Here is a 14,103-nt window from a genome sequence, read left to right as displayed (position 1 = left end):
AGACCCAGAAAGGACCCAGACAGGGACAGCCGCCCCCCCCCCCCCCCGCGCTGAGGCGCCCTCTCTCTGTGGGAGCGGTGGTGTGGGGGATGCTGACGGTGCTCACGGCCGACTCCTGGCTCAGTGCTCACTCCTGGCTGAAGCCAGTCTGCCTCCTGGCCGACACCCCACCGCTCAGAGGTCAGAGGGCAGAGGGTGGTGGGGAGACCCAGGCCGCCCGCTCAGGCCCTCGGGAAACACGGCCAACAGCCAACAGCGGCAGGTTGAACGGCCGCTTTAGTCCTGCAGGTTAAGTTCTCTCCCATCGAGAGATAAGAGGATTCGGTCTTCCCGGCACTGGGAGCGAGGCCCCCACGGAGGAGTCACACGGGATTAGTTCTTTCTGTGCAGATGCATATTTCTTTCCAAGACACCCTCTGTTCACGACAGGCCCCTCCCGAGAAATGAGCCTCTGGCCAGAGGCGTGTTTGGGGACCGACTTTCGCTCCCCACATCCGACGGGCCATAGGCCGTAAGTTAGCTGAAGTGTTTTCAAACGTAAGTGGGAGCAGGAACGGTCGGTCCTGCCGTCCGCACGAGAGCTGTCACCCTAAACCCCTGGCCGGCCGAGACAGATGGATTCGAGATAATTCAGATATTCTTTCCCTTGCTTGTCTTCGGGCCCGGAGAGTTCTAGCCAATTCGTCTCCCGGCTTTGAAGCTGAGGGTCTGCACTCCGAAGCCTGCGGCCGTGAAAGGATCTGCCTTGCGGGTGTTGCCAAAGTTCCAGAAAAATGAGCCTTCAGTTTGCCCTGAGGGGCCGATTCCTCATCAGTGTCTCCGGGCGCGGGTGGGCGCTGGGGAAGCCCCTGCACTCACTCAGAGATCTGGAAACCTCTTTTCTGCTTCCAGCTTCGCCGGGAAGAGAAACTCCAGATCACCCGCTAGCTCCCCGCCGTGCCTGGGGCTCCCCCTTCTCCGAGCACTGGGAGCGGAGAGCAGACAGCTTCAAGGAGCAGGAGCGGGAAGTCACAGAGCTCACCACGCGCCCACTGGCAAATCTAAGATGGGCGGGGGTCTTTTTTTGGGGGGGGTCACACCCGGCGATGCTCAGGGGCTACTCCTGGCTCTGCACTCAGGAATTACTCCTGGCGGTGCTCGGGGGACCCTATGGGATGCTGGGAATCCAACCTGGGTCTGCCCCGTGCAAGGCAAACGCCCTCCCCTCTGTGCGGGGGCTCCGGCCCCAGGCGCGGGCGTTCAGTGCTGGCCCCCGTGCGAGGGGAAACCGAGCTTGGAGATCACCCATGTCCCTCTGCCTTCCCGGCGCCTGGGGCTCCAAGTTGGGGGTCTTCCTCAAGACCCCGCACCGAGGCGTTTGGCTCCTGCCATGTGTGTGCTTTTCTGGGGCTCACTGACCGCTGATTTCCGGCAGGGAGATGGCAGCCCAGGGCGAGGGCCGGGACTCCGGCCTCCAAAGGGTGACCGCAGTCTGCTGAGGAATCTCTGCCCCGTTTCAGCCATTCTAAGTCTTTTTAAATGGGCTGGAGCGATAGCGCAGCGGGGAGGGCGTTTGCCTTGCACGCGGCCGACCCGGGTTCGATTCCTCCGCCCCTCTCGGAGAGCCTGGCAAGCTACCGAGAGTATCCCGCCCGAACGGCAGAGCCTGGCAAGCTCCCCGTGGCGTATTCGATATGCCAAAAACAGTCACAACTAGTCTCACCATGGAGATGTTACTGGTGCCCGCTCGAGCACATCGATGAGCAACAGGATGGCAGTGAATTTTCATAAAAATGTAGACGTCAGTTTGTCAATGTGCACCCTGGAATCTCCCGAGACCTGGGCCAGACCCCGTTGTACCCCCAGCCTCCTCCTCCCACCCGTGCCCTCCCCTTCCCTGCCAGCAGCCTCCCTCCTCCCCTCCCTCGCCCCCTCCTCCCGCCCTCCCTCCCTCCTCCCCTCCCCGCCCCCACCAGCTGCCTCTGTCCATCTACTTTGGTTTTTCTCCTCTCAGGGAGATTTTGCTCGCAATGTGGAAGTCACACATGCTTCTTGTTAGGTATATTTTACGGCCTTTTGGTGTTTGGGGGGGGTGAGTGGGTAGGGGGTGGATTTGGGCCACATCCTGCAGTGCTCAGGGCTGACTCCTGGCTCTGTGCTCAGGGATCACCCCCTGGCGGGCTCAGGAAACTGTGTGTGATGCTGGGGATCGAACCTGGGTTGTCACAGACAAACAAATGTCCTGCCGCTCGCTGTGCTCTCTCCGGCTCCTCACTTTGCTTTAAAAAATCTGTGTAAAAGGATTTTTTTCCTCTCTCTATGAGGGATCTTGGCCTTTCACTTTGCCTCTACTGATGTAGGTTATTCCCAGCCTGGGATTCCGTGGAACACAGCTGTGTTCCGTGGACGGCTGTGTTCCAGCCCGGTGTTCCGTGGATGGCTGTGTTCCCGTGGATGGCCGTGTTCCTGTGGATGGCTGTGTTCCAGCCTGGGGTTCCGTGGAACACAGCTGTGTTCCGTGGACGGCTGTGTCAGTAGAAGGCTGTGTTCCCAGCCTGGGCTTCCGTGGACGACTGTGTTCCCATGGACGGCTGTATTCCCAGCCTGGGATTCCATGGACGGCTGTGTTTCAACCCAGGGTTCCGTGGACGGCTGTGTTCCCAGCCCGGGGTTCCGTGGACGGCTCTGTTCCAGCCCGGGGTTCCGTGGAGGGCTGTGTTCCTGAACTCCTGCCTGTCCCTTTGAGTGTTGCCTTTCATTTTCCAGCTGGGTTTGTGCCTTGGGTGGCGGGTCTAGGGTGCAGTCGTCCTACATTGGTGAACAGGGCAGGACTGTGTCATGTAGCCGGGACCTTGGGGCCCTCGGGGAACTTTCTGGAGCCCAGGAAGGGAGCCGGATGCACTCAGGCTCTGCAGCAGGCCGCTGGGCCAAGGGTTCTCCGTCCTGCTGCACCGCGGGGCCGGTGTGAGATCAGGCCTGCGCTGTGTCTCACGCAGTCCCACACTGGACACGGGCTGGACTCTGGGAGTGGGTCACCTGCCGCCTGCAGGGGGGGAGCCCGAGTGATCCCTGTCCCCCCCCTCCACCCACAAGGGGACCGTCCTCTTCCTGTCACCTCCCCGGGGCCGCATCCGACTTCCTGCCTGTCCCGGTGACTAAGGAGCCGTCCCCGGAGAAGTGTCCCTGGAGAAGTGTCCCCGGAGAAGTGTCCCCCGGAGAAGTGTCCCCCGGAGAAGTGTCCCCCGGAGAAGAGCCTGCGCGTCTCTTTGGCCATCTTCAGGGTGGCTGCTGTCACAGAACTCCAGGGCTTGGCCAGTCTGGGGGGGGACAGGCCAGTGCGGGGGCCGGAGTCCACGTCCCGCAGCACCTCGCCTGTGCCTGTGGCTGATGGGGGCTGCGCCCAGGCGCCCTGCCCCCCCACCCACAGCCTGCACCCCTCCCCCCCACCCACAGCCTGCACCCCTGCCCCCCGCAGCCCGTGCCCCTTCGCCGCCTCCTGCCCAAAGCCTGCACCCCTCCCCCTGAAGCCCACACCCCTTCCCCCTGCCCCCGCAGCACGCACCCCTCCCCCCGCAGCCCATGCCCCTTACCCCCCGCCCACACCCCCGTCCTCCCCCGCAGCCCACACCCCTCCCCATGAAGCCCACACCCCTTCCCCACACAGCCCGCACCCTCCCCCCCAAGCCTGCGCCCCTTCCACCCGCCCTCAGCTCTGCATCTCTGCCTCTGCGTGTGTCGGAACCAGACCCGAGGCCCGGGAGGTGGCACGAGGGGTGGGGGTGAGCCCAGCCGGCCGGGGCTGTTCCAGGGGGCTCAGGGGAGGTTGGGACACATCCTCCTCCCGACTCAGCTGCCCCTGAGTGCCCCGTGGACGCCGAGGTGGACACAGCTGGCCAGGTGCCTGCACCTGCCTCCTCCTGTGAGGATGTGCGGGCCAGACAGAGGAGGCAAATCCTTCCTGAGAGACGGGCACAAACAGCGTCCGCCCTGCCCTTCCCAGGGGCCCGAGGATGCTCCATGAGAAGTGCTCCACGTCACGGGAAGGGGGCAGGGCACCCGCCGCTAGCTCAGACATCGCAGGGCACGGGGGCGGGGGGCGGGAGGCAGGTGCCTGCCTTAGGGTCAGCGGTCAGCGTGTGCCTGCCAGGTGTGGCCCCGTCACCTGGGAGGAGAGCTGGGCCCCGGAAGGCCCCTCTCGACCCTCCTCTTGCTTCCCAGCCCGGAAGTGCCCGGGGTCTCGTCACCGTAGTGTGCGGGGCTCAAACCCGGGCCTGCTGCAGCCCTGGAGGGTCCCCGACTAAGACGCCGACGGGCAGGCGGCCGGGGGACACAGGCATGCACAAACGCGGAGACCCCTGAGCTCTGGCTGGACTCCGGCAGGACCTTGCCGGGCTCAGCTTCCCGGGAGGGGCCCAGAGGGCCTGGGGGACGGCTAGCCCCAGCTGAGCCTACCCGGCCTCGTCCTAGGGTGCCCCCTGGAGTACCGCGACCCCGGGGCAGGAGGTGGGTGGGTGAGACCCCCAGGGGGACGGCCTGGCCTCACCCCGGGGGTCACGGTGCATTGCTCAGGGTCAGCTGGGGACCAGCCGTGGAGAGCTGCCTCCCCGCCTCTCCGCCTCCCCCCAGCCCCTGAGAGCCGCCTGTGGAACCAAGGGGCAGCGCCACCCCCCCCCCCCCCCAGCTGGGGCTGCCTCCCCCAGGGCCTGCCCCGTTAGGTGCCCCCTGTGGTCTCATTCCCCGGCAGCCCACGCTCCTGTGACTGCCCCACCCGGGGCTGGGGGTGGGGAGGGGAGCGAGAGCCACACTCAGACTCAAAGGGGGCACCAGGGCATCCTCCTGGGGCAGGCCCGGGTCCAGCTGGGTGGGCGCGCCTGCTGCGGGGTGGGGCCTCGGGGAGCCCGTGCTCAGCCTCGGCCCCTCCCCGGCGGGCTGGTCTGCGGTGGGTTCTTTTTTTACAACTACTTTGCGTTTTCCTTCCGCCGGAGCGACCACGTCCTGCCTGGGTTCCGCGTTCTGAAGGGCTCAGCGCCTCGGCCCGAACTCCCGGCCCGGGGTCTGCAAAGGCAGAAGGTCCAGCGGCAGGAGTACAGCGGCCACGCCCCTGACCAGGCCAGCTGGGCGCAGGGTGGCCTGTGGGAGGAGAAGGGCCCGGGGCGTCCTGGAAACTGCCCCACAGGGGCGCTGAGCCCCCCGAGGGCCCTCACTTCCCCCCCCAGGGGCCCTTACTCCCCCCCCCAGGGGCCCTCACTCCCCCCCTCGACCCCCGGTTCTCGAAGCCGGGACCAGGCGTGGCGAGGTGGCGGGTTTGGACAGACAGACAGACGCTGCGCCCACCAAGAGGCCCTCGGAGGGGCTCCATGAGAACCAGGGGGCTCTTCGCCAAACGAAGCCTTTCTCCACACCCCGCAGTCCTGCAGGGGGGACCCCACCCCCAGGACCCCCAGCAGGAGTCCGGGACCCCTCCCCCGGGAATGCCCCGTGCTCCTCCACCCGGGTTTCCACCAGGCTCGGGCCCTGGGGAGCTGCGGGGCGGGTGCCAGATGACCCAGCCTGCGGCTTTGAAAGGAAAACGTCCTACTGTTCTGTGGTTGCGCTGTGGAGACGGCCCCGAGTGCAGAGGGAAGCACGTCAGGGCTCCCCGCGCCGGCGTCTGCCTGCAGGTTTCCGTGGGAGTGTGCCAGAGCTTGCAGAAAGGCCTGGACAAAAGCCCCTCGTCCCGCCCAGCAGTGCCCAGCTCTTCAGAACACCGTTCTGGGGATCTTGGGAGGACTCCGGACCCTTCCCGCCCCCGGCAAGTAGAAGTATTGCAAAGTCCCAATAGGCTGACCCCTTCCCGAGGCTCCTTCCCACACTCCGGGTACGAGCCGGTGCCAGTGCCCACTGCCCATTCAGTTCCACTTTGCTCACCCGAACCCCGACTGCTGCTGCTTGGGCAGGATTAACAAAGGAAACCAGGGCTTAATGAATCAGCCCGAAGTTCAGAAGTTCAGAGCAATTTGTCTTGGGAACAAAGTCTTCCCCGGAGCCCAGAGGCGTTCAAGGGGACTCGGGAGTTAATGGGATTATTAAAGGTATACCCGAGACCAGACAAATATTTGATGATTCTGCAAAGCTCTGGCCTCCTCCGCCAGCACATTTCCCCCAGGGGACTGGACTTTGCCCCTTCACTGGTCTTGGCGAAGGAAGGAAGGCGGGGTGGCTGGGGTTCCCCGAGAGATGGGGCCGGTGGGGGAGCACTCAGCAGGGAGCGTCCGCGCCGGGCCCGCGCACGTGCGCCTCTGCCCGTCTGTGCGCGCGCGCGTGGCCCCTGCCCGTCTGTGCGCGCGCGCGTGCGCCCCTGCCCCCGTCTGTGCGCGCGCGCAGGGGGAGGGCGTTGCGGGCTCCAAACCTGCCATCTAGAGGCGCCTCCCCGCAGTGTATATAACGCGGGTCGGCGCCGCCCCCGGCTCAGTCTGCAGGCGGCTCCTCGGCCCGGAGGCAGCGGCAGGCGAGCCGGCGGGAGCAGGGAGGCCACGGGGCAGCGGGAGCCCAGGTGAGGGGCGCGGGCCGGGCCTCGGCGGGGTCCGGCCGTCCCCGAGGGCCGCCCCTTCGGAACCCGGCGGGCGGGCGTTCGCGAGTCGCGGCCCCTCGGCCCCCGAAAGTTCCCGCCTAGTGGTTGGAGTGCGCGGGGTCTCTGCTCACTCGGGCGCGCCCCCTCTCCCCGCGGCAAGCGGGGGCAGCTGCCCCGGCCCCGCGCGGGCACTCCGGGGTGTGCGCGTGTGTGCATGTGTGTGCGTGTGCATGTGTGCGTGCATGTGCGCGCGTGTGTGCGTGCAAGCGTGTGCGTGCATGCGTGTGCGAGCGTGTACATGCGTGCACGTGTGTGTGCACGTGTGCACGTGTGCGCGTGTGTTGGCGCTGGCCATCTGCCTTGCGGGCGGCGGGCGGGCGGGCACCCCGGGTCCCGGGGAGGCGGCGCGCGTCTGCCCGAGCTGCCCCGCTGGCGCACAGCGCTGGGCGCCGGGGTCGCCGCTGCCGCCGCGCGCACCTAATCGCAGCATTTATTGTTCTCTTGGAAGGTGTGAAGCTCCTACTTCGGCGGGCGGAAAGAGCGGCCGGGAGCAATTCTGTGGTTTTCAATAGATCCTTAAGGTAAAACGTGAGCTTTCGTGCCCCTCCCTGTGCGTTTGCGCGTGTCGGGGGTCCCGGAGCCAGGGGGGCTGCGGCGGCGGCGGCGCCTCGCTGGGACTTGCAACTTGCAGAAAGAATGAGAAGTTGTAAAAGTCAGACTGGCTGTCTCCTGCCCCGCGCCCCTTTGTGCGCCCCCTTCCTTCTCCCCCTCGCTCGCTCGCTCGCTTTTGTGGCCGCCCCCTCCCTCCCCCGGCCTAAATTGCGTCTCCGCAGGGCGGGGGGGGCCGGGGACCCCCGAACTTCAGCCGCAAGTCACCCCGCGGCCGCCGGCGTTTCCTCTCCGCGGCGGGGCCGCCGGCCTTTGTGCCCGGGCCCCGAGCCGGGAACGGGCCGGGCCGGACCGGCAGCCCCCGAGACCCCCGCCCGGCCGCCGGCCGCGCGCCCGCCTCCCCGGGAGCCGCCCCCCAGCCGCGGGCGCCCGGGCTGGAAACAATCCGCTCTTTTTCCCGGGAGCCGCCGGCGCGGGGCGCGCGGACCCTCGCGCGGGGCCGGGCGGGGCGGGGCGGGGCCGCGGGGGCCGGGCCGGGCGGGGGGCGAGGCCGGCGGGGCTGAGGCCGCGGGTCCGGCCGCGGGTCCGGCCGGGAAGGTGAGCCGGGCTCGGGCGGCCCATCCGGGAGGTTTCTGGGCGGGAGAACCCGGGCCGGGCCGGAACCGCGCGCCGCTGGGGTTGCAGGACCGGGTGGGAGAGGCCCAGTCCCGGCCGCCAGGGGTCCCGCCGGGATCCGGAGGCCCCGGGATCCGGAACGCGCCTGGAATCCGGGCCGGGAGCTCCCCTCCCCCGCCCGGCCGGGAGGGCTCGGCCCAGGTGGGCGCGGGGGCGGCTGCGGGACGGGGCGGTTTCTGCCCGGCCAAGGGGCGCTTTTGTTAGGCAAAACCTGTAACTTAGAATCCGATTAAAACCCCATTACCGCTTTGTTAGAAAGCCTCAGGGAGTTGTGTATTGAGTTGTGTATTTCGGAGTGAAAATTGCACCCACGCCTGGGGTGGGGGTGGGGCCGGCTGCCCCCCCCCCCAGGGCCGAGGGGCTGGGAGCCAGGAGGAAGGGCAGGTGGGGACGCGGGGGAGGGGGGTGGCCGCTCCTGTGTGTGCGTACTTCCTTGCCTGCCCCACTGTGGCCGGAGAGTGTGGGGTGCAGACCCTCCCCAGGGAATCCCTCTGGAGGTGACCCTGGCACCCCCCCCCACTGTGGATGTGCGCGTGCGTGCATACATGTGTGGGTGTGTGCACGTGTGCAAGTGGTGTGTGCATGTGCATGCATGTGAATGCATGCGTTTGCAAGTATGTGTGTGTGTGACTGCGTGTGTGCATGCACGGGTGCCTATGTGGCTGTGTCTATGTGAGTGCGTGTTTATGCCTGCATGTGTACATGTGGAATGTGACTGCGTGTGTTTGTGCGTGCATGTGCATGTGTGTTTGTGCATGTGTGTGTGTGTGTGTGTGCGCCTGCCCATGTGTGTCTGGCGGTGCCTGTGGGCCACCTGACTGACACAGCCCGGGGCCCTGAGAGAGAGAGTGATACCTGTCCTCTGTCCGGGCTGGGGGCCTCTGTCTGTCGGCCTGCCTTGTCTCCCTTTGTCTCGCTGTTTTCTGGCTCTGGCAGGGTCTGGCTCCTTCCTGGAAACGTCGGTGCGGGCGGGCGCATTGTTCTGCGGGGGCTGGGGGCCCCTCTGCTATCAGCCCCTAGCAGGCGGAGATGGCCCAGCCCGCGCAGGGCCTAGCCGGGCACAGCACGTTGGCGCCCAGGGAGCTCCCGGCCGCCTCGTCACTCCTTCAGCCTCGGGCAGGCGGCCCAGCCCAGGGACCCGCGAGGGACGCCCCCCCCCAGAAAGCGCCTGGACGAGCTGGGACCCTGGGTGTAGTGCTGGGGGCCCTGCCCAAGGGAGGGGTCTCTGCCGGGCCAGGGGGCGCCCGGCGGGCCCTGCTTATCTGCCCCCTGGCGCGGGGCCACCCCCAGCCCCTGCCCGACCCGTCCTCCTGGGCCTTCCTGCCCCGCCACACCCGCGCCCCCTGGCTCCCCCAGCCCCCACCTCTGGGACCCCTCTCCAGGCACCCCACCCCAGAGGCCACTGGTGTGGACCCCCTGCCCCCTGCCCCCTGGGGATCCTGGGAGCAGGAAGTGCTCCGCCCAGGGCCCCTCACCTCGGGCTGAAAGGGGCCCTGAGTAGACAGAGCACAGGCTGGGGCCAGGGTCCGAGGCCCCCGCAGCGTGTGGGGAGTGGGGAGGTGGACCCCCACCCACGGGCCAGGCCCCCCCACCCATGGGCCAGGCCCGAGGGGAAGTGCTCCCAAAGGCAGGGCTGGGACCGGCCTGGCCTGGGGAAACCTGGCCTGGGGAAACGGACCCCCCCCACAGACCCAGGGAGGGAGTCCAAGGCGGGGAAAGGGCCCCCCGCTTCTTGCTTTTGTTCTGGAAACTGGACCCGGGGCCCATTGTCTGTGGTCACGCCCCTGCCCTAATCCACATCCTTCTGCAGGTCCCGCTCAAGTTCATGGAGAAAAGGGCTCCCTGCCGCACCCCCTGTCTCTGCCCTCCTGTCTCTGCCCTCGGTGGGTCTCTGCACCCGCGGGGGGGGGGGGAGTGTGGCTGTCCCGGGGGCTCGCGCCCAGCCCCCAGCCTGCCCAGCCGCTTTACTTTCTGCATCTGACCGTGGGCCCCGTGTGTGGATGCGTGTGCATGTGCATACGTGTGTAAGTATGTGCATGCATATGCATGTGCATGCTTGTGTGTACATATGTGTGTAAGTATGTGCATGCATATGCATGTGCATGCTTGTGTGAGTGTGTGTACGTATGTGTGTAAGTATGTGCACTCGTGGGTGCATGCATGTATTTGCATGTGTGCACGTGCATGCGTGATTGCATGTGTGTCCCTGTGCGTGCGTGTGCGTGTGTGTGTGATACACCCTTGGGGACACTGGCCTGTCTCCAGGTGCCCCGGAATCCCTTGCTCCTTCGGACAGAGCAGGAAGTTGTGTGTGGCCGAGGCTGCTGCACCTGGACACCCCCCCCCCCCCGTCCCCCACGAGGGTCTCTGAGGGCCCCCTCCCAGGACGGAGCCCTGGAGCCCCAGGTGTGCCTGGCACAGGCAGACGCGTGAGCCCCAGCGCCCTGCTCGGGCCCCGCAGACACTGAGGGTCTCCGTCCAGCCCCGGCCCGGGGTCTCCTGCCCTGCAGGGGCCCACCTGCCCCCACAGGGCTCAGCGTGGCCGGCTTCCTCTCCGCGGCCGGTGCCTCCCCCCGGCTGACCGCACTCAGGGCCGGGCAGGAGGCGGGCGCTGTCCACAGCTGTCCCCTTCCTGGCCCTCCTCCTCCTGCACGCCCGGGGCCCCGCGAAGGAACGGAGGTGCAGACTGGATGGCGGGAGGCCCCGCCTCTGTCCGTCCCTTCAGCTTTCTGGAAAGTTCCCCGTGCTGGGAGGCGTCCAGGCCTGCCGGCTCTCCAGCCTGAGGGCAGCGTCACTGCGTGGGGCCTGCAGACGGGGCGCGGGGGGGGGGGGGTCGTCCCCTCAGGCTGCCCCCCCCGAGGATCCCCGACTGCCCCCAGCCCAGCGTCAGGCCCGAGAAGGACATGGCCTGGCACTGTCCCCAGGGCGGCCCGCAGGGGCTCCGGGTCGCGTCTCCATGGGGCTGACAGGCTTGGCAGGGACAGGCCTGGCCCCGGCGTGTGCAGTGTCCACTGGGCGGGGGGGAGCGGGCGCCAGCCTGGCGGGGGGCGCTGGCGGCCCCTCGGCCCCTCGGCCTGCAGCTCCCGCGGGTGTCGGGGACGGGGTAGGGCACCACGCGGGAAGCCCCCTTGCAGGTGCAGGGGCTCGTGACGGGAGAACTGGCCGGGTTACGGGAGGGGCCGGGACCCCGGCCTTGGGCTCGGGTTAGCCGGGGGCGGCTCCTCCAGAGGGAGGAGGCCCTGGCGGGCGGCCTGGCGGGAGGGGGGCCCTCTGGGTGCGCCCGGTGTGAGGCCCCTCGGGGTCTGCTGTGTGTCCTGCGTCTGAAACGGAGCTGCAGGCTCTGACGGCCCCGGGAACAGCGTGTCAAGCTGCGGCCAGCGGGGAGCGGGGTCTGGGGCGTGGGGGCTGGGAGCGGGGCTCCCCGGTGTCCCCGCTCGGTGTTGAGACGGGGGCCAGCAGGAGGGTCCTGTGGGCGAAAGAGGACGGGGACCCTCGAAGCCGCCCCCTCCGGGCCCCCCACCCGGCACGGACTCCATGTGTCGCTGTCCGCGGTGAGGGCCCCGTGGGGGGAGAGGAGACCCCGCCCCCAGGTGCCGCTCTCCGCTTCAGGGCCTCGTCCCACGGTTCTCGGGGGCCGCCCAGTGCACCCGGGGGTCCAGCGTGGGCCTGGCTGCCCCGAGGGCGGCTCTGTGGTCTTGGGGCCGACTCCCGTGTGGGCCAGTGCAGAGTGCTGGCCCCCCTCGGTCCGCGGGGAGGTGGCCAGGACCCCCTGGAGCCCGGCGGCAGCAGTGGTGGCCCTGCAGTCTCCGCTGGACACCCTCGGGCCGGCGGGGGACAGCTGGGCGCCCCCTTCCCTGTGCGGGGCTTGCTTGTTGCTCACGAGGCGTCCTTTGGAGGTGGCTGAGCCCGGGGACCCCTGGGCCCCAGTCGTGGGTTTGGAGGTGCAGCATGTCCCACTGGCCCGTCCCGGCTGCTCCCGCCTCGCCACTGCCCACGGGTTCGCTTCCAGGCTGGGGTGCCCCGAGCCACGCCTCTTCCAGGCAGAGCTCGTGGGAAGGGGTCCGGAGGGGTGCTGTGGCGGGGACGCTCGGGACTGACGCAGCCGTGTGTGTGTGCGTGTGTGTGCGTGTGTCTCCCCGCAGGCGGCACCATGGAGCTGCCCCTCCTGGACTACGCCGAGCCGGGGAACTTCTCGGACCTCAGCTGGCCGTGCAATAGCAGCGACTGCATCGGCGTGGACGCGGTGCTGTGCCCCGGGCTGGCGGGCAAGAGCGCCCTCCTCTACACGCTGGCCTTCGTCTACATCTTCATCTTCGTCATCGGCATGGTGGCCAACTCCGTGGTGGTGTGGGTGAACGTGCAGGCCAAGACCACGGGCTACGACACACACTGCTACATCCTGAACCTGGCCATCGCCGACCTGTGGGTGGTGGTCACCATCCCGGTGTGGGTGGTCAGCCTGGTGCAGCATAACCAGTGGCCCATGGGCGAGCTGACCTGCAAGGTCACCCACCTCGTCTTCTCCATCAACCTCTTCGGCAGCATCTTCTTCCTCGCCTGCATGAGCGTCGACCGCTACCTGTCCATCACCCACCTGGCCGGCGCCTCGGCCCGCCGGAAGCAGGTGTGCCGGCGCGTGGTCTGCGTCCTGGTGTGGCTGCTGGCCTTCTGCGTGTCGCTGCCCGACACCTACTACCTGAAGACCGTCACGTCGGCCGCCAACAACGAGACCTACTGCCGCTCCTTCTACCCCGAGCACAGCGTGCGGGAGTGGCTGGTGGGCATGGAGCTGGTGTCTGTGGTGCTGGGCTTTGCCGTGCCCTTCTGCGTCCTCGCCGTGTCCTACTGCCTGCTGGCCCGCGCCATGGCGGCGTCCAGTGACCCCGAGAGGCACAGCGGCCGGAAGATCATCTTCTCCTACGTGGTGGTCTTCCTGGTGTGCTGGCTGCCCTACCACGCCGTGGTGCTGCTGGACGTCTTCTCCATCCTGCACTTGGTCCCCTTCAGCTGCCCGCTCGAGGACTTCCTGTTCACGGCGCTGCACGTCACGCAGTGCCTGTCGCTGGTGCACTGCTGCGTGAACCCCGTGCTGTACAGCTTCATCAACCGCAACTACCGCTACGAGCTCATGAAGGCCTTCATCTTCAAGTACTCGGCCAAGACTGGCCTCACCAAGCTCATCGACGCCTCCCGGGGCTCCGACGCCGAGTACTCGGCCCTGGAGCAGGGCGCCAAGTGAGGACCCACCCACCCTGCCGCCGCAGGGCCGGCTGGCACGCCTCGGGACGTTGGGGGCGGAGCTCGGCAGCCCTGGGCCTGGGGGCCCGGGTGCGAGAGGAGGCGCAGGGGCCGGAACGTGGCTTGCTGGGCTGCCCCTCCCCCGCCCCCCGTGCCATGTGGCCGTGGGCTGCAGCCTGGCCAGGCTTCCCGGGCTGAGCAGGACGGGGTGACCCCGGTGCACCCTGGGCCCGTCCGTGCCCGTGACTGCCCCGTGCCTCCCCCACCGAAGGTTTCTGGGGCTGATTTGTATTTAAAGGGAAACTTTCTATTTTCACACTCTCGGCATGCCTTGTCCGTGTATTTGGAAGTGTAAATCTATTTTGATAGCGTCTGGGAGGCACAGTGCCCACCCGTACCCAGGAGGCTGTGGTGTTCGGGGTGGCGTGCCGCGGGAGTGGCCGACAAGTGGTCGGCGGCTCTGCCGAGATGGTGCTTCTATACATATCTATAAATATATATATATATATATATATATATATATAAAGATGGGCCGGGCTGGGCCGGGGTGGTTTATTTACGACGGTTTCCCGTGTGTGGCGCTCGGTGTGGTGCGGCCGTTCTCGTCACGGACTCGAGGAAGACAAGGCGGCACCGTCCCTGCCGCCGCGCCCGAGCAGCCGCGTCCGTGTGCCCCCGCGTGTGTAAGTTATTATTTTTTAAATAAAGGTTCTTGATGTTTTTCCTACAGGGGCGTTTGGGTCTTCGTTTCCCTTTGCTTCCTGCTTCCAGTGACGGGCCGGGCGCGGCCCAGACACACTCGTCCCCGAGGCGGGGCCACCCGCTCGCCTGCCCCGAGACTCGGCCTGGACACGGAGCCGGGCTTGGCTTTTGGTTTCCCGGTGATAAGAACCAGAGACCCCTGGGGCTCGCGCTGGCCCATGGCTGCCCCGTGGCAATCGTGCGTGGGTGTTAGCAGCCTGAGGTGGACGGGCGGCTGGGTGGGTGGTGGGTGGACGGTGGATGGACGCGGAGGGTCCCTCAGGCAGCTGGGGCGGGGGGGGGGAGGAACC

At 67.6% G+C, this 14,103-nt stretch overlaps 1 protein-coding gene across 2 annotated transcripts; it reads left to right on the top strand.

Moving 5' to 3' along the window:
• The first annotated feature begins 6,413 nt into the window (after positions 1-6,413).
• On the top strand, positions 6,414-13,772 carry ACKR3 (atypical chemokine receptor 3). 2 transcript variants are annotated; one of them, XM_055121816.1, is made up of 3 exons: positions 6,414-6,511; positions 7,038-7,110; positions 11,956-13,772. In XM_055121816.1, the coding sequence occupies exon 3, from the start codon at positions 11,964-11,966 to the stop codon at positions 13,050-13,052; it is 1,089 nt and encodes a 362-aa protein (XP_054977791.1). In that variant the 5' UTR covers positions 6,414-6,511; positions 7,038-7,110; positions 11,956-11,963; the 3' UTR covers positions 13,053-13,772. The 2 variants fall into 2 exon arrangements, with proteins under 2 accessions (XP_054977791.1, XP_054977792.1); XM_055121817.1 differs by lacking the exons at positions 6,414-6,511; positions 7,038-7,110 and adding an exon at positions 7,679-7,735.
• The last annotated feature ends 331 nt before the right edge of the window (positions 13,773-14,103 follow it).

The sequence above is a fragment of the Sorex araneus genome, chromosome X (assembly GCF_027595985.1).
Source record: "Sorex araneus isolate mSorAra2 chromosome X, mSorAra2.pri, whole genome shotgun sequence".
In the NCBI taxonomy this organism is placed as follows: Eukaryota; Metazoa; Chordata; class Mammalia; order Eulipotyphla; family Soricidae; genus Sorex; species Sorex araneus.
Note: the sequence above shows the minus strand (reverse complement) of the source record. Positions and strands in the feature narration are given on the sequence as shown.

Excerpts from the sequence above, each read along its gene's own strand:
- ACKR3 (XM_055121816.1), top strand. The coding sequence starts at position 11,964 with ATGGAGCTGCCCCTCCTGGACTACGCCGAGCCGGGGAACTTCTCGGAC.